This window comes from Musca vetustissima, unplaced genomic scaffold (assembly GCF_032173495.1).
Source record: "Musca vetustissima isolate MV318-11 ecotype Yass unplaced genomic scaffold, APGP_CSIRO_Mvet_v1 utg11521, whole genome shotgun sequence".
Lineage (NCBI taxonomy): Eukaryota > Metazoa > Arthropoda > Insecta > Diptera > Muscidae > Musca > Musca vetustissima.
The window spans coordinates 50,085-76,779 of NW_026876327.1; the positions used below are offsets into that span (position 1 = coordinate 50,085).

The window sequence follows — 26,695 nt, forward strand, 5'->3', positions numbered from 1 at the left end:
TTGTTGGTGTCTTTGTTTGGCTGCAGCTACTCATGTTGCAGCACTCACAACATTGGCAACATTTACAATAATATTTAAGTGGGGAAAAAAAACCGCAGACAAAGTTTGTTTCAGAAGATAAAACCAGTAAGGAAAGTAGTAAAGCCGACTATATGATACCCTTCACCACTATGGGTATATTAAACAACTATTAACATTTCCATAAAATCGGACGAAACTATATACGGGACCTATATCTAAATCTGGACCGATTTTCTTGGCAGACACCACTCTAAGCTCAATTCCGTACGCTATGCAAAATTTCGTGCAAATCGAAAGATATATAGGGACTTTGGTGCACCATTTACAAGAAATCGGACGAAACTGTATATGGAGCCATATCTAAATCTGGACCGATTTACACGAAACTTGGCAGACATCACTCTAGGCTCAATTCAGTACGTAATGCCAAATTTCGTGCAAATCGAAAGATATATAGGGACTTTGGTGTACCATTTTCATGAAATCGGACGAAACTATATATGGGAGCTATATCTAAATCTAGACCGATTTTTCCCAATTTCAATAGGGTTCGTCCTTGGGCCAAACAAATCAGCTGTGCCAAATTTCATCCAAATTGTATTAGAAATGCGACCTGTACTTTATTTACGATTTGACACCAACTGACGGACAGACGGACGGACATGCATAAATCGACTCAGAAAGTGATTCTTTGCATATTCTCAAAAGGAACTATGGGCCTATCTCGTTTCCTTTTGCCTGTTACAAACATATGCACAAATACACAATACCCTGTACCACAGTGTGGTGAAGGGTATAAACAGTAGGATATAAGCAGATAAATATTAAAAAATATAGAATTTTTCAAAATATTTTCAAGTTACTAAAATTGGCGTAAGGTTTTTGAAATAGGCGTGGATTTAAAAAAAATTGAGGTAGGCTTGGATTTAAAAAAAAATATTTTTTCAAAGACTTCAACTATGGACTTGGATTTTATAAAAATATTTTCGAAGGTACTAAAATTTACATAAATTTTTTTTCAGTATTTTATGTTTTTGTAAAAAACCCCCAAACGACCTTCATACAACATTTCATTGACCATAACTGAAGTTGGGAGCGGTCGAATGCTTCCCAGCTTCCCTGACTTCAGTTTATCAAATTCGAACTTGGTCCACAGAGGATTCCAGGAACAAGTGTTTCATCCTTTCATGTGTCTACAGCAACATCTCCTTATTACTCTTCTTCTTCTTCTTCTTGACGGCAAGTGATGGGCAAGAACAACAACAATTACAACAACATGAAAGAAAATTCTTTATTATCGCATTCTACGATTACTAACTTATCAGTTTCGCTGCAGCATAGAATAGCAGCAGCATCAACAACAACAACTACAACAAGAAAAACCCAAATAGCGGATAGATAAAACGATGGCATCTATCTTTCTTTTCCGACTACTACCACTATTATCTTGCGACTTGTTTGCAGTTGATCTAAAACTTTGGATGCCACCAAAAGAGTAGGTGAGGACCAACTGATAGCTGGCTAGTTGGTGGATGCTTGCTTCACTGGACGGGTAGCTGACTGGCTGGCTAGCTAGCTGTCTGATTGTTAATATTGCAAACAGCAGCACATTTATCACAAAGTCAGTTTTTCTTCTTCTGTTCTGTTCTGGTCCTGGCCGGTCACCTTCATTTAAACGTTAATTCTCCATAGACTTCGAGTAGATGCATACGAAAATAGCCAGCAAGAAAAGGGGGAATCGGGCAGAATAAAAATGGGGTTGGTTGGTTGGATGACCTCCTTGGTGGCTGTCTATTCATCCACCATCCAAGCAACCAACGACTGGTACTGTTGTGTGGGATCGCAAGTTTGACATTGAAAAATTTATTGCACACGCTTGTCTATGTGACTCCGTGTTTGCGCTATCTGCCTGCCCACCTTTTTTATTTGCTATTTTTTCTTTTACAGCAAATTTTCGTGTGCTTTAGCTTTGGAATAATAAGACTTGATTCGATTTGTGTAGTAGCTACGTGCCAGCCAACCAATCTAACAGCCATTACAATGTTGTTGCTGTTTCAGCAAACTACTTAAAATTACAAAGAGGTCATAGCAAATCCATCTAATTCTCTGCCTTCTCTCTTTAAGGCGGAATTCATCTATCCACATATAGTCTTTAAAAAAACACCCAACTGACTGCCTGACTGACTGACTGCCATTCAGTATTAAGTGCTTCTTTCTTCCTTATTCTTAATATCATTTGCTTTTCATCGGCTATATGCCGTCTTCATCCAAGCACATCCTTTGATGAGTCCACCGACTGGCTGGCTGGCTGACTGTGCTTAGTAAGATGTTGAAAATGTATCGTCGTCGGCGGTGGCGGCGCTTCGTTTATCGTGATAGTGATGGTGGTGTTGAAGTGCCTTTAATCTCGTTTCTTCTTAAGCTGTTTATTTGGTTTTAAAGCGTCTTATGTTAAATGACAGCAGTTGTTAAATACAAATCTCCTTTGTTGCCTCCCTTTACCCTCCCGCAATTCTGCTTCTCTATTGGCATGAACGGTCGGTGGAAACAAAGTTTTATTTTTTTTCCTTAAGCCTCTGTGCTATCTTTTTGACAGCTAAGACGCCAATCTGAACAAATTGTTAATCCTTCTAATAACATATTCAATACCTATACAATATAAGCTGGTTCGAGAGACTTATAAATCGAACAATCGAAAAAAAAAAAAAAAATATATATATATATTTCCTTCCATAAAAAATATAGTCCTACAACAAAAAAAAAAAAAAAAAAAAAAAATAATAATAATAATAAAAATAAAATAAATAAAAATAAAAAAATAAAAATCCGCAACTATTGTAGGCCTCTAGAGAAATATTTTTAAAAATCCATGCCTTTTGTAGGTCTCTAGAGATTTTTTTTTTAATTCTCGCCTATTGTATGTCTCCAGGAAAATATTTCTTTGCCTATAGTAGGTCTCTAGAAAAATATATATTTTTTTAAATCCTCGCCTATTCTAGGTCTCTAGAAAAATATATTTGTTTAATCCCCGCCTATTGTAGGTCTCTAGAAAAATATTTTCGTCTATTATAGGTCAGTAAAAAACTACTTTTAAACCAGTAAGGAAAGTAGTAAAGTCGGACTTTGCCGACTATATGATACCCTTCACCACTTCAGCTAACTAACAGGCGACGCCTTTTCGAAGGAATACTAATTTCAGTACGTTGTGTCAATTGGCCTTGCTATGGGTCTTTAGTGCACAATTTACATTAAATAGGCCGAAAATATATATAGGAGTTATAACTAAATCTGAACCGATTTTCACGAAACTTAGCACACATCATTTTCGACCTAATTCTGTACTCTATGCCATATTTCGTGCAAATCGAAAGATATAAAGGGACTTTGTTGCATCACTTACTTAAATCGGGAGAACATTTATATGGGAACTATATCTATATCTGGACCGATTTTCTCGAAACGTCAGTTAAGTCTCAATTCAGTAAACTATGCCAAATTTCGTTCACATCGAATGTTATATAGGGATTTTGGTGCACCATTTGCATAAAATCGGACGAAAATATATATATGGGAGCTATAAATATATCTGGACCGATTTTCACGAAATTTAGCACACACAATTCTGGACCTAATTCAGTACCCTATGCCAAATGTCGTGCAAATCGAAATATATAAAAGTTACTTTGGTGCCCCATTTACCTTAAATCAGAAGAATATATATATTGGAGCTATATCTTAATCTGACCCGATTTTTTTTTTTTTTTGAAACTTGACACACATCATTCAAGACTCAATTCAGTACCCTATGCTAAATTTCGTGTAAATCGAAAGATATAAAGGAAATCTGTTGCACCATTTACATAAAATCGGTCGAAACTATATATGGGAGCTATATCTAAATCTGAACCGATTTTCACAAAACTTAGCACACATCATTTTCGACCTAAATCTGTACTCTATGCCAAATTTCGTGCAAATCGAAAGATATAAAAAGGACTTTGGTGCCCCATTTACCATAAATCGGACAAAAATATATATGGGAGCTATATTTAAATCTGAACCGATTTTCACGAAACTTACCACACATCACTACAGGCTTAATTCCGTACGCTGTGCCAAATTTCGTGCAAATCGAAAGATATATAGGGACTTTGGTGCACCCTTTAGCTTAAATCGGAGGAAAATATATATGGGAGCTATATCTAAATCTTAACCGATTTTACCCAATTTCAATAGGGTTCGTTCTTGGCCCAAATAAGTGAACTGTGCCAAATTTCATTTAAATCGGATCATAAATGCAACCTGTACTTTGTTTATAATTTAACATCTATAGACGGACGGACCTGCATAAATCGTCTCAGAATGTGATTTTAAGGAACTATGGGTCTATCTGGTTTCCTTTTGCCTGTTACAAACGTATGCACAAAGACATAATACCCTGTACCACAGTGTGGTGAAGGGTATACAAATTGACGCCTATTTTTAAAGCTTGAAAAATGTGTTCTTTAAAAAGTCCACGCCTATTTTTAAGGCTTGAAAAACGTATTCTTTAAAAAGTCCACGCCTATTTTTAAGGCTTGAAAAACGTATTCTTTAAAAAATCCACGCCTATTTTTAAGGCTTGAAAAAATTTTATTTAAAAAATCCAGTCCTATTATTAAGGCTTGAAAAAATCCACACCCTCAAACATCCTCATCAGAAAAATTCTTCGTTAATCAAGCCAAAGACCACTCATATTTCTTTTTTCTAAGGCCATTATTTTTCAAATAACACAGGACAGTTGACATTGGTTACAATTACTCATGCCCCAATGCCGTCCGACATCTTACCTTTAGTGTATCACCAATAAGGTAGTATATCACTGCAATCTAAATACTCCGACATCCCGTCCACTCAGCCATCCATTCATCTTCCCTTTCAAACAATAACTAATTTAGCATTTTTCTAAACGAGAAACTATTTGACAGACATGCAACAGGAAGTTGACGGAAATGGCGGGGGCGTAGGTGTATTTTTTATTTGCATGTGAGTGTGTGTCTGATTGGTGGTATTTGGTCACGAATCGTTGATGGTCCTGCAAAAATATTTTTTTCAGAAATTGAAAGAAAACAAAAGCATAACAAGGGACACACAAAGCAAAAAACGAAGTCACATTCCCTCGTCTGGCTGGGGCATTAGCAAAAATGAATTTATGGAAATTTTCGATTAGAATGGCGGCACTATGTGCACGGGTTGCATGCCACATTTTGTGGGGATGACATCGGTTGGTGGCGACAACAACGCACCCAAATGAAACAGTCATTTACCACAATGCTAACCATCAGCTCTATATGACCGACCATAGTGCTTTAGATGAGGATGAAGAGTTGGAGAGAGGAAGAGATGGGGAGGTAGAGGGACCATGAATGGATTCTTCCAACATTAGTTGAGTGTAATGCTCTGACATTGTGGCTTCTAGTCATGGACATAATTACACGTGCCGTTGCCATTGCCGCTACTGCTGTTGATGATGCATGCACCTCAAGTTCCAAATGCATGCCGTTATTCACATAAGTGCTAATGCCAGGAGCCAGGCATCGCCGTCATCATCATTCCACACAGGTCAGATATAAGATAATGGCATTTGTCCCCCACATACCTGGCCAGAGCAGCAAATTAAATCAGCCAACACACAGCCACACACACACACCTAGCGAGCAAAAGACCACCTTCAATGCTCATTCAGTCAGTCATTCATTCAGTTGTTGGTTCGTTCGCTCATTCCGTTCACCCTGCTAAATGCTGTTGGTCATGCACTTGACAATGCCGAAAGAAGGTGTAAACGAAACGTTTTATGAAACATTAATGCAACGGGTGCTTATCACACCGATTCTGCCACACCGATATCTATCGGAATATATTGCACGTTAAATGCCATTGTTGGGCAGGGTTCCATTTGCAACTTGTTGTTTTTGTTTTTGTTGTTGTTGGTGTGGAGTAGTTGCCATAATGGAGATGGTTTTAAATTTCCACGAAGAAAAAGACAACAACAACAATGGAGGATAAATGAATTCGAAATAATTTAAAATACAATAGGCGTAGATTTTTAACAATTGTTTTCTAGAGACCTAAAATAGGCGTTGATTTTTAAATATTGTTTTTTCAGAGACCTACGATAGGCGTGGATTTTTAAAAATTGTTTTCTAGAGACCTACGATAGGCGTGGATTTTTAAAAATTGTTTTCTAGAGACCTACGATAGGCGTGAATTTTTAAAAATTATTTTTCTAGAGACCTACGATAGGCGTGGATTTTTAAAAATATTTTTTCTAGAGACCTTCAGTAGGCGTGGATTTTTAAAAATATTTTTTCTAGAGACCTTCAGTAGGCGTGGATTTTTAAAAATATTTTTTCTAGAGACCTTCAGTAGGCGTGGATTTTTAAAAATATTTTTTCTCGTCCGTCCGTCCGCCTGTCATTATAATTTGTAAAAACGATACAGGCCACAGTTATCGACCAATCTTCATGAAATTTTGCATGTAGGATGGGTTCTGGCCAATGAAGACCCCTATTGGTTAATAATTAGGGGATGCAATGGTCCATAAACAATATTTTTGTCGGATTTTCTGGTCGCTCCAGAGGCCGCAATTATGGTCCAAACGCCGGTCCAAAGAATAAGCATGACTGTATTGATAAAGATCGGTCAATATTTGGCGGGTCAAAGGGACCCTGACTTTTGTGTGAAAAATGACAAAATTTGTATTCTATGGCGTATATATTTACCCCTGACGGACATAGACCCGAGAAGTTGATATTATATTCAAGAGGAGATATTGCCCTTTAATTTGATACCAATTGTCGTATGTAGTCGGATGTGGGAGTTACACATAAATATTTACAGGTGCTTGCGTATTCATATTTTATTTAGTAACCCATTACCATACTGGAGGGCGGAAATATAGCGCTGATCGCTTTGAACCGTTCCATGAGGTTCCAGGTATGGTCAAGGACAACGCCTATAATTTTCGGTGATGACCACATAAAAAATTGGGATGAAGTGGACCGAAAATTTAATTTTTTCGAATCGATCTATAGGCCACAAGACGAACATCACAACAAAACCTACGGTGAAGAGAATCTGGACAAGTAATTAGAAGGGCCTACTGAATATTGGGAATAATCGGAAAAGATGTCAGTGTAAGGAAGACGTGCTATTGATCTCTAATCGGCAAAGAGGATGCAAATATCACGAAATATTGCCCAGGCTCGAAATAAACATCCGTAGAAATTTAGAGTCCCGTGGTAGTTGTGTAGGGTAACATATGGTCGGCCCCGTCCGACTATACTGCTCCGCTTACTGGTTAAAAATATTTCTCTAGAGACCTGCAATAGGCCTGGATTTTTTAAAATATTTCTGTAGAGACCTGCAATAGGTGTGGAAGTTTAAAAATATTTTTCTAGATACCTACAATAGATGGGGATGTTTTAATTTTTTTTAAGAATTCCTCTAATATGTCTCCCATTGTGCCCTGCATTTGGCTTTCCACTTTATGTCATTTATTACAGCAACACCGGCAACTACAAAAAGTGTCCTCCACATACTTTTTTTTCGGAAGATAATGACACACCATCCAAGTGTTCGCATGAAGGCTTCGTTCAGCTTTCGATCCAAACAACAATAATCATTAAACATATTTTCGGATTTCATGGTATTTCATACCTATGGTCGAAGGACCGAACCAATGACTAACTGACTGCCGGAATGGTAGGACTGCCTGACAGGTTGTCTCTGTGCGTGTGTCTGTACAGACCCCTTCAATAGAATGTTGCAAGTATGTTTTGCATTTCCACGAAATCATTCAGAATGACGCCGAAATTGCGTGCAAAAAATAAGAAATAAAAACACGAACGTTTTTAGATATAAATTAAAATAAAGGCAGTAGCTTTATATATAAAAAAAATAGAAGAGTGGAAAAATGGAAAAATTTAGAGATTGTGACAGATTACCTGTTGTTTGGTAGGCCAACGAAAAGAGAGTGTTTGAGAGTCAACAATAATAATGGAAGGTGGCGTCGGCGCTAATTCCATACTCGTTAGAATCTGTCATTTGACATTTCAATGTTGTAATATTACGGAGTATGAAGATTGTAACGAATATGGAATTCAATGCGTTTTGAAACACAATAAAAGTGTAAACGCCCAAGAGAATGAAATCAATAGATTTTCTAAATTAAACATTGGCGACCCCCTTGCAACATTATTAATGTTGTAACACTCCAAATTATACAATATATATAACTTAATTTATAAGTACAAATAAGATAGAGTAGGACAGTGCAGTTTTGTGAGCAATTCATAATAATTTCATTTATTTTTTTCCAATTAAATACGAGCATTTAATATCTAAGAACTAGGTGTGGCATACTCCAGAGAGTACCCAACCAAACATAGTATAGTGGGCTACAGGAAGCCCCGGCATCGCTTGCACCCGATTGGTGACGATTTTGGCATACATTTCAGGACCAAATACTAATGCCACGCGGCCTGGCCTAAAAAAGCATGGGTCTGCCAGCGGTAGCCCAAGGAATGACTCTTTTGTGCGTTCGGGGATGGCTTCCAACGGAGTAACGACATGTCGCAAATCTGTTACCCGAGCCATGACTGAGAGGGTTTGAGATGGGTCGTAGGTAGATGCCACCGAAATGCGACAGAACCGGATCCCATCTAAATTGGATGTGGGAAGCCTCAGGTCAGACACCATTGAGGCACATATTAGGCTTTGCCTACCACAAGGATCCAATACTGCACGAATTGGAATCGAGGGTCCGACATGCTGAAGTCTTACGATAAGACTGGGGGATATTGTCGATACCTGTTGCAAGGGTAATGACCCGAGAGAATTTCCAACAAAATTGGCAACATGGCGATTATCAACGGACGATGTTGAATCGGATCTCAATCTCGGACCTGACATAGGACTAGGATACGGACGAGACCTTATGTTTTGACGAGAACGGACGGACATTTTAGTAACGTTCCCTTGATCCACAGACTCCAAATGCAAAAGGGTATTGTGCCTTCCTCCGCATTTGACACACGTTTTTTGACTGTGGCATTCTTTGGCTTGATGCCATTTGGCTAGGCAGCGTGTACAGTCCCGGTTGACAGTTATGATGTGTATGCGCGCTTCGACAGACATCGCAAGAAAATCGCGGCACGTACCAATCGAGTGCCGGCGATTGCAAACGCGACAATTTCTATTTAAATTCGAGGAGCCCGCAGATACGGACTCCGATGGTGGAACCACGACCGAGTCACCCACAGCTATGGGATCAGATCTGGGTTTTGAGTTTTCCACGATTGGTGCCGAAGAACCCGCAGTTACGGATTCCGGTGGTTGCACACGATTCGAACCCGCAGTTACGGATTCGGATAATGTATCGATGGTGATTGGGGGTATGCTGGAACCCGCAGTTACGGATTCCGTCTCAAAGTCAGTTATTTTAACCGCAGCTATTGGACGAACCAACTCATCCAAAACTTCCGAAGTTGTGCGGTTTTTCGACCTAGTGGTACGATCTCCACTTTGCAATATATCGTCGATTTCAGCGATGAGATCAATGGTGTACATATTGGAAGCGTCCATGTTACTAAGAGGGAAGAAAAATATTTTAATGATTTTCATCATTCGACGATTGGTCGGTCAGAATGACCAACTTGGATATAGGCCGCTTTACAACGCCGTTTGCCGTACGAATATCTACCACTCGAACGTGCCCATCTACACCCGGGTAAACATTTTCTACACGACCTAACTTCCACGAGGTCGGAGGGAGATTCTCGTGCCGAACCACGACTAAATCGCCATTTACAATATCTCTTTGCGGAAATTTCCACTTATACCGCATATGCAAATTTTTAAGGTATTCATCTTTCCATCTGATGCAAAATTGATGAGCAAGTGCCTGGACTTTTCTAAACCGATTCACCAGCGACATCGGTTGCTCAGTTATAACAGGCTCAGGCGGAGCTAATAAAGGGGCTCCTATCAAAAAATGGCCGGGTGTTAAAGCTACAACTTCTCCTGGACTATCCGACATTGGGCAAAGAGGACGTGAGTTAAGACAAGCTTCTATTCGGGATAAGACCGTGGCTAACTCTTCAAATGTGAAACGAAGATTTCGACTATATTTTCGAAGATGATGTTTGAAACTTTTAACTCCCGCTTCCCAGAGTCCACCCATATGTGGTGCACCCGCTGGAATAAATTTCCATTCTAGACCCTGCTGAATAAGGGTATCTGAAATCGATTCGGAACTTTCGCGAATGAATTGAATGAAGTTCCGCCTAATTTCACGTGAAGCGCCAACAAAATTTGTACCATTATCAGAAAATATCGTACGTGGACAACCTCGACGAGCAATAAATCGATGTAATGCGGCCATGAAGTTAGCAGTTGACAAATCAGATACGGCTTCCAAGTGAATAGCCTTAGTCGAAAAACAAATGAACACACAAACATATCCTTTGGTAATTTTACAAGCTCGACCACTGTACGATTTCACATCAAAAGGACCGGCAAAGTCAATACCGGTATTAGTGAACGCCCTATCAATCATTGTTCTTTCCGGTGGTAGCGCTGCCATAATTTGGCTACAATGTTTCTTTTTATCTAATAAACAGACTTTACAATTCCGAATGACTGATCGGATCAAATTTTTTACTCTTGGAATCCAATATTCCATTCGTAAAGTGCGTAGCATTAACTGTATTCCACCGTGAACACACTTTATATGAACGTATTCCACCAAAAGTCTAGCGAACCTACTTTTATAAGGGAGAATAATTGGACACCGTTCCGATGGAGAAAGAGTTGGCGAACGTGCCAAACGACCATTCATTCGCATGACACCATTGTCATCTAAAATTGGATTTAAAGGAACAAGACTGCTCGAGGTTGATAATAATTTCTTATCCAACAAATCTTTATATTCCTTTACAAAATGTACCTTTTGAGTGAGGGTTATTAGGAGAAGTCGAACCTCCTCAAATTCCGACGTCGTAATTCTTTTATCGGGATAACAATATTTACCTCGGTATCGACTACAAGTTTGACGAAGGAACCTAAACATATATGCAACTGCACGAATGCCCTTTACAAAGGATGAATATTTATCCAAAATATCTACAAAAGTTGACGAAACAAAGGAAAAATGAGTTTGCACCGAGCGCATTTCAATATCTGTTTCAAGTGGAGTTAAATCTCGAATAGACCAACTCGATTTATCTTGACTGAGCCACTCCGGCCCATGCCACCAAAGGGAACTATTAGCTAAATCAACTGGCGATATACCTCGACTTCCTAAATCTGCAGGATTATCTTCCGACCGAACGTGGTACCAGTTGTGATTACCAACATTTTCTTGGATTCTACAAACTCTATTGGCGACGAATGTTGTCCAAGTAGAAGGTGTTTTCCGAAGCCACGACAAAACTATCGTAGAATCTGTCCAACAATAGACCTGACGAAATTCTACGTCTATCTCTTTTGTAATAACCTTCAAAAGTTCCGAGGCTAAAACTGCTCCACAAAGTTCCAAACGAGGAAGGGAAATTGATTTAATTGGAGCTACTTTGGTCTTGCTAGATAGCAAATGCACGAACACATTCTGACCAGGGACTTCAATTCGAATATATACTACCCCGGCGTATGCCTTAACTGAGGCATCAGAGAACACATGCAATTCCGCCGAACATTGAGGGGTGTACCGAACCCACCGAGGAATTTGAATTGCATTTACTTGGGGGTATGTCTCTACGAATTTAAGCCATTCCGAATAAGTGGCTTGTACAAGCGGATCGTCCCAACCGATTTGATCTAGCCAGATCTTTTGCATTATAATTTTTGCAGTGACAATAACTGGTCCTAACCAACCAACAGGATCAAACAACTTAGCTATTGCCGACAAAACCTCCCGTTTCGAATATGACGTTTTCTTCTCTATAGGTTTGACATCAAAATAAAAGGAATCTAACCTAGCATTCCACCTTATACCAAGAGGTTTAGAACTGCTAGCTTCCACAAATGACAACAATTGCGCATCCACTAAATGTTCTGGCGGGAAACGATTCAAAATTGCCTTATCATTGGATGTCCATTTTCTTAATTCAAACTTTGCCGAAGAAAGTGCCGAAATTAGTTGGTCCCTAGCGGCCAACGCCGTCTCAAGATCATGAGCTCCTGCCAAAACATCATCCACATACATTGATTTTCGCAAGATATGCGCCGCTAGAGGATATTTATTTTCTATTTCGTCCGCCAGTTGCAAAAGTGTCCGAATGGCCAGATACGGCGCACAATTCAAACCAAAGGTCACCGTTTGTAGTTCATAATCTTGAATTGGTTTGGTTGGCGAGTCCCGATAGAGAATTCGTTGAAGGGGGGTTTGGTGGGGGTCAACCCGGATCTGCCGATACATCTGGGTAATGTCCGAATTGAATACAAATTTAAATACTCGCCAACGAAGTATTAGAAGAACGAGATCAAGTTGCAAAGTCGGTCCAACATGCAAAATGTCATTCAAACTATTCCCATTAGATGTTTTATTGGACGCATTGAAGACGACCCGTAATTTGGTCGTCTGTTTTTCTGGGTTGATAACCGGATGATGGGGCAAATAGCACGAAAGTGTATTGGAGGTGGCAGGAGATACTGGTTTCATATGATCCAGGTCTAAATACTCCGTCAAAACTTGATCGTATGTGATTTTAATGTCCGGTTTTCTCAATAAGGAGGACTCATTTCGAAGGAATTGTTTAAGGACATTACCACGAGATTCCCCTAAGTAACCATCTAGGCTTACATCATTTCGTAAGGGCAGGGTCACAATATATCTACCGTCAGAGGTTCTACGAGTGGTCTGAATATAGTTTTCTTCACAAAGCCGATCGGATGGAGACATAAGTTTCCGCTTTGGAGTTTCTTCTAATTCCCAGAACCGTAGTAGGGTCTTATTTAACGAATCCTCTTCTTCGATATTGATAGTAGTGGCAAAGGTTCTAATTTGTGACGAAGGAATAGGTCCTGTAACGAGCCAACCGAAAACTGTATTTTGTGCCAGCAAAGTTCCCGAAATTATGGAACGACATCCCTCTAACAATATTTTAGGGTATAAATCGGCACCTAGCAGAAGATCAACTGGTCTAGAATCGAATAAGTTAACATCAGCCAGACGAAGATTAGGCATTTGAGACTTAAAATCTGAGGAGACAGAGAATGATGGTAAACTTCCCGATATCATTGGCAACACTAATGCATTGGTGGATAGTAAGACCGAGGGATCACAGGGACTTCCGATCTTTATCGAACAAATTTTGCGTGAATTTGCCGAAATTGCACAATTTACGCCCGAAATGCTAACATTAGTTGACGAGACAGGGAGTTTCAAACGATTTTGAAGCCGCTCAGACAAAAACGACGACTCTGAAGCGGGGTCTATTAGGGCCCTAGCTGGGTACGAGATTCCGCAATGAATTAGATTTACCATCGCTGTTCCTAAAAGGACCGATTTATTTTGTGCTACATGGAAAACTTGTCGAGGAGTACAAGAAGACGACGTAGATGGAAGAGTTGGATTGACCGAATTACTAGAGGGTCTATTTCCCCCGATATTTATATTTCTATTAGTTGGACTTGGGACGGAAGGCGATTTGTTAGGTGAGGAATCGTTGCGATGTAACAAAGTGTGATGTGTTCTGCTACAGTGAGAACACCGATGTTTACTGAGACATTTTTTAACTTCGTGCCCCTTTCGCAAACAATTGACACAAAGGCGACGACGTTTAACGATCGAGAATCTAGTAGAAATCGACATATTTCTAAACCGAGGGCATTCAAAAAGTTGATGGACGTGTTGCGGACAGAGAATACAATCCTTTTTTTGGGGCGACTTTAAATTATTTGACGTATCCGATTTAGTCAAATGTGTTTGGACCCTTTTTACGCTAGATTTGGGTGCCTGTTCACTTCCTCTCATATCATGGAGGCACATTAGAGTTCTAATTCTCTCAGTTAGGAAGCTATCTAAATCTTTCCAAAGTGAAATAGCTGCTTTGTCCCTAACGCTTTGCTCCCACAAGGTTTGAGTAATTTTGGGTAGCCGTTGAAGACATAAGAACACTAAAAATGGGTCCCAATTTTCTGTTGGGATGTCATAGATAGACATCGCTGACAAACAACCATTAATTCCTCTTTGGATAATTTTAAGACCCGAAGTGGATTCAATTTGAAGTACCGGCAGAGCAAACAGGGTTTTCAATTGATTGTGGACAAGTAAACGCGGATTATCATACGTGTCTTTCAACGCATTCCACGCTGGACCGAAACTACGGTGCGTTAAAGGAAATTTCGACACAATTTCCCGAGCTTCTCCACTGGTTTTGCGCACTAAATGGCAAAGACGCTCAATATCGCTCAAACGCGTATTATTTATATAAACCGTGCTGAAAAGGTCTCTAAATGTAGGCCATGACTGAAAATCTCCTTCGAAAATATCGGTATCACATGGAGGTAATGTTAGACTATGTACACTGTCTAAATTTGGGGGAATTGTGAAGGTCTGAGGAGTACTAGGATCTTCAATACGCAATATTGGAGAGCTAGTAGCTGAATTAACCACCTCCGGATGAGTGTGGGGAGAAGACCTCGATTTTCCTACCGCTACATCTGATGGCTGCGCTTCCCTAGGAATATCACAGTGATGCTGCGTTAGAGAAGCTACTGAACTACTACGAGAGGAGTTCAACAATTGTTGTTCGCCCTTCAATTCTGACAGCTTACAATTCAAGTTCGATAAACAATCCATATATTTTTGGTACACTACCTCAAATTTCCGATCCGCCGACTCGAGAGTTTCCTTAGTCGTCTCTTCAGACGTTTCCAAATAGAGAATACACGTTCTATACTTATCCTCTGTTTCTTTCCAAACTTTTCCTAGTTCGGCGCTACGGACTTCCAGAGCAAAAATATTTATATCTTCGGGTTTCATTGCCCGGATATATTCAACAAATTTGACAAAAGAGTCAGAAACTCTGATAAAACTATCCAAAGGAGTAAACATCTTGGAGTCTTAAATGCAAAAACCGCTCAACAATCAAAAAGGATTACGAAAAATTTCCAAATGTAATGATTTTCTCAATCGAGAACGAAAATAACAAAAATTTAATGATTTTCTCAACAAAGGACTCGAATAATTGAGAAAATGCCAATCTGATTTCGATTATTAACCAATCGATCCAAATTATTCCAAAGAAACACCAACTTCTTTAAGGAAAATACCAAAATCGAAATAAAAATTAAAAAATTGAACAATTTTTCCAATATTTGAATAAAATTCCAAAAAAAATGTCCAACAAGTTTTAAAAAAACCGACGATCTTACCACAATTTCCAATGAGAATTAGCTCAAATTAGCTAAAACAATCTAAATATCCGAAATAATATTTGAAAACCGATAAAAATTGTTCGAAAAACCAACCAAAATTGTTTTTATGACAAATAAAATCCAAGAAATGACGAAAATGTTCCAAAATTTTCCAAAGATTCTATCAAAAACTCACAAAAGTTGGATTAAAATCCAAAAAATAGCAAATAATTGTCGATAAATGCCGAAAATCGAACGATAATATCAAAATTGTAGCCAAGAAACTACACGAAAAAGCTTAACTTTCAATAAAAATTAACTAAAATTCGACAAATTTTCGAAAAAGGTTTAAAAAAATTTATAAATTTTCCACTCAATTTGAAAATCAAATCAATATAAATGTTTTATAGATATAAATATATGCAAAAATATCAAATTTATATTATTTTCAACCAAATTCAATATAAATAATACTAAAAATTATTATTTATATAAATTTCAACCAATGCGGACTGTAGGGTGTATTGCGTTATTATTATACACAACTATATTTCAAATAGTCATACACACACTACTAATTCAATAAACAAAAAATTTCAACTTTGTACCAAACGTGTTAACTAACCACACTCGACCGACCCGATGTGTGTAGCGTACACGTAACAAAGAAGAAACAAAAGAAAACAACTCAACAAGGCGAGCGACGGCTGCCTAACAAATGGTATGTATGTGTATAGCGTGTGTGTATGGTTAAACGATAGGCTAGTGGCTGACCGTCAGCGTACGTATGTCAACCAACGTAACAATGTAAATATAATTGTGTATTGTCGATCAGTGAAAAAAGAAATAAACGAAAATATTTTTGCGTTTGGTTATTATTTTTTTCTTGCTATTCTAATAGAATGCAACCAAATATTAGAGTGAGTGGGGGTGTTTCAAATTATTGTTTTCAATTAATAAAACAAATTGTTTTTTAAAAACTTTTAATAGAAAATTTATTAAATATTAATCACTCACTTTTTAGAATAAAACCACAAATTAAATACGAAAATTTTTAACAATTTTTTTTTTCTTTTTTCACTGATCGCGATTAGTCCGTCCGCGACTAATATACGACAGACGGAGAGACAAACGAAACGACAAAACGTTGTAAAGCGGCCGTTGTATTTTTTGTTGCAAATAGGCCGTCGAATTTGTTTATGTTTTGGTTGTTATTATTATGTTTGTTTATTATTTTTTTTTTTCGCGAGCTCACAAAAGAAAATAAAAACACTGCACTGACCTACCTGTTTTTGTTGATAATGATGATAATTATGATGAGTTTAGGGATGATGATGTATAGGGATGGTGATGATGTTGTGTTGTTGTTTTTTGCTGCTGAAAATGCAAACAATAAACCAATTAGAAAATCGTTTCCAAAAGCTCGTCTCCGGTTCGAATGGACCAAAATGTTGACGCCGAAATTGCGTGCAAAAAAATAAGAAATAAAAACACGAACGTTTTTAGATTTAAATTAAAATAAAGGCAGTTGCTTTATTGATAAAAAAATAGAAGAGTGGAAAAATTTAGAGATTGTGACAGATTACCTGTTGTTTGGTAGGCCAACGAAAAGAGAGTGTTTGAGAGTCAACAATAATAATGGAAGGTGGCGTCGGCGCTAATTCCATACTCGTTAGAATCTGTCATTTGACATTTCAATGTTGTAATATTACGGAGTATGAAGATTGTAACGAATATGGAATTCAATGCGTTTTGAAACACAATAAAAGTGTAAACGCCCAAGAGAATGAAATCAATAGATTTTCTAAATTAACAGTTTGAAAGACCATTTTCGGCAATGTTGTCTTCGACTTGATCTTTACCTCGTATTCGTGGCCTTCCCCTTCTGCTTGAATCATCAGCTGGTTCGCTTTTATATACCTTCTGGGGTGGGGCATCTTCATCCATTCCCACAACATGACCTAGCCAACGTAGTCGCTGTAGCTCAATACGTCTAACAGTGTCGATGTCCGAGAATAGCTGGCACAAGGCATGGTTCGTTCGACGGCGATATTCACCGTCAACGCAGATCGGCCCATAGATCTTTCGGAGAAATTTTCTCTCAAACACTCCAAGAACTGCCTCATCTGCTTGCGTAAGTACCCATCCTTCAGATCCATATAACAGCACGGGTAGTATCAGCGTCTTGTAGAGTGTGAGTTTGGTCTGGTGGGAGGTGGCCTTGTTTATAAACTGCTTACTTAGACCATAGTATTACCGATTGGCCATCACAATCCTTCTCCGAATTTCAAAACTGATGTCATTCGTTTTATTTATGGCCGTACCAAGGTATATAAAATCTTTAACTACCTCGAAGCTGTACTACTCAAGTGCCACAGTTGGTCCTAGCCTACTGAACGTATTGCGCGTTGATACCATCATCTTGGTCTTCTCGCCGTTTACTGCCATACTCACTTTGGCAGACTCCTTCTCAATTTGTTCAAATGTGGCTGTTACCGCTCTCAATGGTCGACCCATTATGTCGATGTCATCGGCGTAGGCCAGTAACATGTGTTGTTTGGTGTACAGAGTGCCATTTCTTTTCACTTTAGCCTCTCGTGTGACCTTTTCCAGCAGGATGTTAAAAAGGTCACACAACAAACTATCACCTTGTCTGAATCCTCCTTCAGTATTAAAGGGCTCCGAGAGGTCCTTTTCGACTTTAACTGCTGATATTGTGCCTGTTAAAGTTATCCTGCATAGCCGAAATAATTTTGCAGGAATGCCAAATGTAGACATGGCTTTATACACCTCTGAACGGAGGGCTGTCGAATGCGGCTTTATAGTCGACGAATACGTGGAATGTGTCAATGTGTTTTTTTTTTGCGTTTTTCCAAGATTTGGCGCAGAGTGAAAATCTGGTCAATGGTGGATTTGCCAGGTCTGAAGCCGCATTGGTATGGACCAATAATGTCATTGACCATTGGCTTCAGTCGTTCACACAGTACGCTGGATAGCACTTTATATGCGATGGGAAGTTGGCACATATCGTCTTGACTCCTTTTTTGTGCACGGGACACAGGATGTTGAGGTTACAATCATTGGGCATGTATTCTTTTAGCCAAATTGTACTAATCAGCTGGTGCATGCTCCTGACCAGCATCTGATCACCGGTCTAGAATAGTTCGGCTGATAATCCATCGGCATCTGCTGCTTTATTGTTCTTCAGTCGATTAATTGCTATTCTGACCTCATCTTGGCTAGGTGGTATACACTCTATTATTGGTTCTAGGGTATCCATTTCACTGCTACTATTTGATACCAGAAGTTTTTAAAAATGTCTGTCTGTATCTGTCACCAAGGTTCCTTTTTTATCTCTACAGGAGGGTGTGCCTGCACCAAAACCTTCGGTTTGGTGTTTTAACCTTTGGTAGAACTTTCGGACTTCATTCTGACTCCTGTACATCTCGATTTGCTCACGCTCACGTTTTTCTTGTTCTTTCTTCCTTTTTTTTTAATACGTTTCTCCTCTCTCCTTTTCTCCCGATAGTTCTCCATCGCATTACGTGTTGCTACTGTCCACAGTGTTGCCCTATACGCTGCGTTTTTCATATCAGTAGCATTACGACACTCCTGATCGTACCATAGGTTCCTTGGTGGTGGTTTTTGGTACCCAAGTGATGTTTTTGCTGCAGTTTGTAGGGATTGAACAATTCTCTGCCATTGTGCTTCTATATTATTATCCGGACATGGGGTGCTTTCGTCAAGCAGTTGGGTAAGTTGAGCGGAGTAGGCCTCGGCTACCTGTTGTGTTTGCAGCTTTTCGACGTCACATTTCCGTGTTACATTAGATCGCACCTTTGCTGCTACATTAAAATGGGTGCGTACCTTGGCTGCCACAAGGTAATGGTCCGAATCGATATTCGCTCCCCGAGACGTCTAATACACTGGATGAATGCCTTCCGCCTATCACAACATGATCAATTTGATTTCTCGTTGCTTGATCAGGAGAAATTCAGGTGGCCTTGTGTATATCGAGATGCTTGAATCTGGTGCTTCTAACTACCATGTTTTTGCTGCCGCGAAGTCAATCAACCTCATGCCGTTGTCGGATGTTTGTTTATGAAGGCTAAATTTTCCGGCGGCGAAAGGTATTTTCCCTTCCGTGTTTTGCATTAAAATCTCCTAGCAGAATTTCAATGTCATGGCCAGGGCAGCGTTTATATGCTGTTTCTAGGCTCTCGTAAAATATGTCTTTGGTCTGCTCATCTTTATCTGACTGATGTAGAAAAACTTCGCTTTTATGCGAATTATAGCAATTCGGTCAACTACTGGAGTGAATCTGGAGACGAGGTCTTTTATTCTCCTGTTAACCATAAATCCGCAGAAAAATTCATGTCTCGTTTCATGGCAGCTATAATACAGTGCGTAATCGTATCGTTTACTTGCGCCTGCCCCTTTCCATCGCATTTCCTGTAAGGCAGTAATATCGGCTTTGTACTTCTTGAGTACATCCGCCAAAGCGAGAACTGCGCCTGTCCTGTACAAAGTGCGCACATTCCAAGTGCAGATTCGCAGATCGTGGTCCTTTATGTGTTTGCGGGGGTCTTCAACATTAGGTGGGTTTGGTTTTTTTTTTTTGCTTTTTCATAGTAGGTTCGGATTTCCGAGTGTGGGCAACTAACACGACGCCTCAACCCATTTTTTATAGTTCGCGGCATTCCAAGTGCAGATTCGCAGATCGTGGTTGTTTATATGTTTGCGGGGGTCTTAAACATTAGGTGGGTTTGGTTTTCTTTTTTTTTTGCTTTTTCATAGTAGGTTCGGATTTCCGAGTGTGGGCAACTAACCCGACGCCTCAACCCATTTTTTATAGTTCGCCGCACATATTAGCTCACTATTTCAACGGGTGATGAAAAGCCTGGACTTTGCCATGTTAAAGCCAATCAGAGTCGTTGCTTGGTATCTATCATCCCCTACAACACCCACGGCTTTTATGGTAGCTCGGAAAAATATTATTTTTAAAATCCACCCCTTTTGTAGTTGCCTGAAAAAATAATTTAAAAAATCAGCGCCTAATATGGGAGGTAACAAATATTTTTTTAAACTCCAAAATTCTTTAAAATGTCTGTACCCAACCTACTACTTTGCCCTTATGAGTGAAAACTGGCAAACCTCTCTCACACCTCCATCACATTACTTGGTAATAAACCATGTCAGCACGTGTCTTATTCTTAATTTTGACAAAAGAGAAATTCTCAATGTTTGGTAATAAATATTAAATTTATATATGATATATAGTTCACAACGTGTGTGTGTGGCTGTGTGTTTATTTTTGTTGTTGAATTTACAACAACAAACTCTGGTGTTTCATTACACAACAGCAAAAAGAAATGGAATAACTTTATTTTCTTAAATCTACATAAAAATTACACGTTTCCGTTGTAAGTTATTTGTATTGCTCGATTGTTGCGGCTCAGCCGGCAAATAACCAAATTCAACAACATCCAACATCCAGTAAACCAAACAGCCATCCAGCCAGCCAGTCACTCATTCATCCGCTATAATCCCCTCCATTACAACAACCACAATATATGTACATGACATTTCGTTGTCGAACGAACGAACGAACGATGAAATTGGCGGAAAATGTTTATAGCCCGGCTGGAATAACAGAATGACTAGCTGGCTGGCTGGCTGACTGCCTATCCTACCCTGACAGTTCGGCATTAAGGGGTGATTTTTTTTCGTGCAACATGAAAACGCACAGCAATGTCAAAAGTAATATCCCACCAAAAATGGAACGAACGTCTACGAGGATAATAACATAAAAAAATATATATAGACATTTGCCGGGAATATAAAGCAACAGCTAACAGGAAATTTTGCTACGAAGTTTGCAGTGGGTCCTGTCAAAGAGAGAACGATGCCGGCAACAGCGACGTCGACTTCATTACAACATATTTTTCATTCAGGAAAATTTTGTGTATGTCGCCGCAAACTGTTATATTGGGTACAACATGCTGTATGAAAGTTTTATGCAATGTTGCCAGATTGTTGTTTACCACATTAGCTATCAGCTGTAAGAATGTCTTTTGGTGTAGAGAGAGGGGTGCATTGTTATCCTTGTTTTGGTTACAATCAAAAGGAGACACAGCCCTAAAAATCAATACAACATGTGTTTTTTGTACCCCCACCCCACCCACATACAGGCAACAAACTTTGTAAGGATTTTTGTTTTGAAATTGTTATAGGACTTCATTGACGGCATACAGGGAGATAAACTTTACAGTGAAGTTTACTGCACAGTGGTCATTTAATGTTATTTTTGTTTTTAATATTTTACACTAAATGTGGAGTTTCATAAATATTTTTCGATGCTTGGATTTTAAAAAAAAAAATATTTTTTTAGGTGTTGATTTTTTACAGATATTTTTTCAAGAAATTACGTAAATTTTGGAAAAAAATCAAGTCCAAAAAAGGTCTGCATTTTTTAAATATATTTTTCAAGTTCAAGCAGTAGGAGTGATTTTTTTTTTAATTTTTCATTGGCCTACATTTAAAACACTTTGAGGTCTAAAATGGCTTATAGAAGACGCGATAATCTTCTATAGCTTATAGAAGACCTGTTGGTCTTCTATGGTTTATAGAAGACCTGATTATCTTCGATGGCTTATAGAAGACCTAGTGGTTTGCTATGACTTATAGAAGACTTCGTGGTCTTCTATGGCTTTTAAAAGACCTAGAGGCTCTATAGCCTACAGAACACTCATAGGTCTTCTATGGTCTACAGATGGCTAGAAGTCTTCTAGGGTCTATAGAAGACATGTAACTCTTCTCAGATTTATAGAAAACTTGGTGGTTTTATATGGTTTATAGAAGACCTGGAGATTTTCTATGCCATACAGAAGACCAGTTGGTATTCTATGGTCTAATAATGTTCTCCAATGGCTTATAGAGGACCAGGGGGTATTCTATGATCAACAGAAATGGATTCTGGATTTTTTAAATATTTTTTGAAGGCTTGCATTTTTATACCCTACACAATTTTTTAGTTTTGTGCAGCCCCAAGAGTTTGTAACGCGGCGAAATATTGGTCCTAGACCCACCTTTAAGTATATCAATCGTCATATCTCGACTATCTGAGTCGATCTAGACATGTGTGTCCGTCCGTCTGTCCATTATAATTTGCAAACACGATACTGACCACAGTTATGGACTAATCTTCACGAAATTTTGCATGTAGAATGGGTTATGGCCACAGAAGACCCCTATTGTTTTTGGTAAAGATGGGTTAATATTTAGGGGATGAAATGGACCAAATACTTAATTATTGTCGGGTTTTCTGGTCGCTCCAGAGGCCGCAATTATGACCCGAATTATTCCTATGTCTGTTTCGATAAAAATTTATCAATATTTAACGGGTCAAATGGACGCTGACTTTTGTGTGAAAAATTACAAAACTTCTATTCTATGGCGTATATATTTACTCCTGAAAGAGATAGACCCGAGATGTTGATAGTATATCCAAGAGGAGTGGTTGACCTTTATATCGATAGTTTAATTGTCGTATGTACTTGGATGTGGGAGTTACACTTAAATATTAACAGGTGCTTAGATTAGATATTATTTAGAAACCCATTACCACACTGGAAGGCGGAAATACAGCGCTGATCGCTCTGAAATGTTCCATAAGGATCCATTTATGTTCAAGAACAACAACTAGAACTTTCGGTGATGATCAGATAACAGTTTTGGGATGAAGTGGACCAAAAACTTTATTTTTTATTTATTTTTTCGAGTCGACCCATAGGCCAAAATTATAAGCCGAACATCAAAACACAATCCACGGTGAATGGAATCTGGACAATTACAACTCCTTCTAATGATTAGAAGGACTGTAGTGAATATTAGTAATATTCGGAAAATATGTCAGTATAAGGAAGAGGTGCTGTTACCTCTATCGGGCAAGAGTGTGCAATTATAACGAAATATTACACAGGCTCCGTATAAAAAAAGTTAGATTTCCGTGGTAGTTGTGTAGGGTATCGTACGGTCGGCCCAACCGACTATACTACTCTGCTCACTGGTTTAAAAATATTTTTTTAAGGTTTGGGTTTTTCTAAAAATATTTTTTCAAGCTCACAAAATGCGTGTAATTTAAAAAATATTTTTTCATGGGCCTACGTTAGGCGTAGATTTTTTTAAATATGTTTTATTGACCTATGTTGTGGTTGGATTTCTAAAAATATTAAAAAAGAAATGGTTTTCTTAATTTCGGTTATATGCAATTCAAAATTGTTAAAAAAAAATAAACCATTAAAATTATTTTTTCTCGTTCAAAAGAACTACAGAAAGTCATTCCTTGAACATTACTCAAACCTAAAAAAGCCACTCTGTGGTAATGACGTGGAATATCCTATTTCATTTAATTGTGGTAATGGTGTTGCAGTCAACAACTTTTACTTTTTAACTATTCTGAAAATACACACACAAATATTCAATTCCATGTTGCACATAACTTGAATGGTATTGAATACACATGCACATAGCATGTCCTACAACTTGTTCCTTTTCAAATACACAAACAAGACCCGAACATAGTAGAAAAGACCGGCAACAACAACAACACAAAGACGAAACACCAACTGCATAAACTAGAAGAAAAACACTAAAAGGAGATGTGGAGGAGAGAAGCGAAATAATATCATCGATGTTCCTGTTCTTGTTGTTTTTATGCATCCATCTAGCCATCCTGCAACCCACCCATCATGCATTCAACAATGTTGTTGTTGTGTGTGTTGTTGTTTGTATTTCATTTACTGTTTTTCAATATTTTTCTTTTGTCCAATTGCCTTTGGCCGTATTTTAAGTTTTTTGCCTCGCCATCATTCAACAAAACATTAATGAAGTATAAATTGCTTGCTTGTAGTTATCGGTCTGGTCTGGCCGGGTCTGTCAGACAATCTGTCTTTTCACCCTGGCTTGGTGGGGGTAGGGCCATATTGCCAAAGTAGTATTGTCTATAAAATGGGGAAACAGAAGAACGAACATGACTAAACTATGTCCTAACACACATACAAAAAAGGAGAAATGCATCGACGATAACAACAACATTGACTGACAAAGCTCCATAATGAACTTCAAGGATTATCGCTTAGCAAGTCGTCTGCAAGTTCAAATATCCTTAAAATGTCTTTATGTTACGATAACAACAACATCAATAACTACCGCTGCTACTCCTCTATAGACACCCTCTACTAATTTTTGCCTCTTTTCATTTCTCTTCTTTATGTTCGGAACGTTTGTCAGCAACTTCTAGTTTTTCAAACATCATGATTAAAATAAAGTTAGACACACACACAAACAAAGATATACAACATGATAAAGCTTAATTCCTAAGATATTTTTCCATTTGGAAGGACATTCTTGTTCTAAATTGGGGGATGGGAGAAGCCTCTTAATTACACGCACAATTAGATGACAAGGCAATGTTTAATGCAGCTTCAATTGAAAAGTGCTTATCCTATGGGGAATGGAAAATATGCTTATTGTAGGCCCACGCTTATTGTCGGTCTCTAAAAATATACTTTCAAAAATCCACGCCTATTGTTGGTTTCTAGAAAAATACTTTCAAAAATCCACGCCTATTGTTGGTTTCTAGAAAAATTCTTTGAAAAATCCACGCCTACTGTAAGTCTCAAGAAAAATATTTTTAACCAGTGAGCGGAGCAGTATAGACGGACGTGGCCGACCATATGATATCCTACACAACTTCCAAGAAAATTTAACTTTCTGCGGTGTAGTTCTGAGCTTGGGCAATATTTCGTGGGTTGTGTTGTGATGTTGGACTTTCAATTGTAGCCTATAGATCGACTCAAAAAAAAAAAAAAAAAAAAAAAAAACAAAAAAGTTTTTGGTCCAATTCATCCCAAAAATATTATCTGATCATCATCGAAAATTATAGGCGTTGTCCTTGACCACAATTGGAACCTCATGGGAAATTTCAAACCCATCAGCGCTATATTCCGCCCTACAATGTGTTAATGGCTTACTAAATAATATCTGAATACGTAAGCACCCGTAAATATTTAAGTCTAATTCCCACATCCGAGTACATGCGACAATATAATTTATATCAAGTTAAAGGACAACACTCCTCTTGGATATACAATCGACTTCTCGGGTCTATGTCCTTCAGGGTTAAATATATACGCTATAGAATTCAAATTTTGTAATTTGTCGCACAAAATTATTTTATTTGACCCGCTAAATATTGACCGATCTTTATCGAAACAGGTTATTCTTTGGCCCGATCCCCATGTAAAATTTCGCAATGTTTGGGCCATAATTGCGGTCCTTGGAGCGGCTAGAAAATCAAACAAAAATAAAGTTTTTGGTCCATATCATCCCCCAAACATTAACCGATCTTTAGCAAAAACAACAGGGGTCGTCATTGGCCAGGACCCATCCTACATGCAAAATTTTGTGAAGATTGGTCCATAACTGTGGCCTGTATCGTGTTTACAAATTATAATGGATAGACGGACGGACGGACACACATGTCTAGATCGAGTCAGCTAGTCTAGATATGACAATTGGTATACTTAAAGGTGGGTCTAGGACCAATATTTCGCGGCGTTACAAACCCTTGGGTCTGCACAAAGCTATAATACCCTGGCAACATAGTTGTGTAGGGTATAAAAATCCACGTCTCTTGTAGTACCCTTTGAAAAATATATTTGAAAATCCACGCCCATTTTAGTGCCCTAAAATATTTCGCTTAAATTTGCTTCTATCGGATTTTCAATTCAAATTACAATTAATTTCTTTATTCCATTGCATCCTCGTTTTTTTTTTATATCAAGCTTCTTTCTTTGTAAATCTATTTTATTTTGTTTTACTTTCATTTTCGTTTCCATCCAACTCCCATCCCAGTGAAGGATAATTGGCACAAATTTCACATTTGATGAATTATCGCTTTTTGTGTGCTTCACTGTCGAATTACTCCATTGTAAATGAACTGGTTGCTCGCTCGCTCGTTCGTTGGTTCGTATTATATTTAAGCATGTTTTACATTTCCTGTCAGCTTTTAATGCCATCGCACAGAGGATACATGAAAGCACACACATGAACACACACACAGACGAAAGTCCTCTACAAATACAAATGTATTACACATGCAATTCAATTGTCATTCTATACTTTACTAACAGTCTATTTGTTTTCTTTTTATCTCTTTTCTCTTTCTCTATATTTTTTTAGGTAAGTGTTTATTGTGCGCTACTAATGTATG

At 38.3% G+C, this 26,695-nt stretch overlaps 1 protein-coding gene across 1 annotated transcript; it reads right to left on the reverse strand.

Moving 5' to 3' along the window:
* Positions 1-9,221: 9,221 nt before the first annotated feature.
* On the reverse strand, positions 9,222-15,046 carry LOC133338843 (uncharacterized; the record flags this gene model as incomplete). The annotated part of the gene is made up of 3 exons (XM_061546951.1): positions 14,717-15,046; positions 12,048-13,357; positions 9,222-9,649 (listed from the first exon to the last, which is right to left on the reverse strand). Coding segments are annotated over exons 1-3 (2,068 nt in total), but the record flags the coding sequence as incomplete, so codon positions are not given.
* Positions 15,047-26,695: the final 11,649 nt, after the last annotated feature.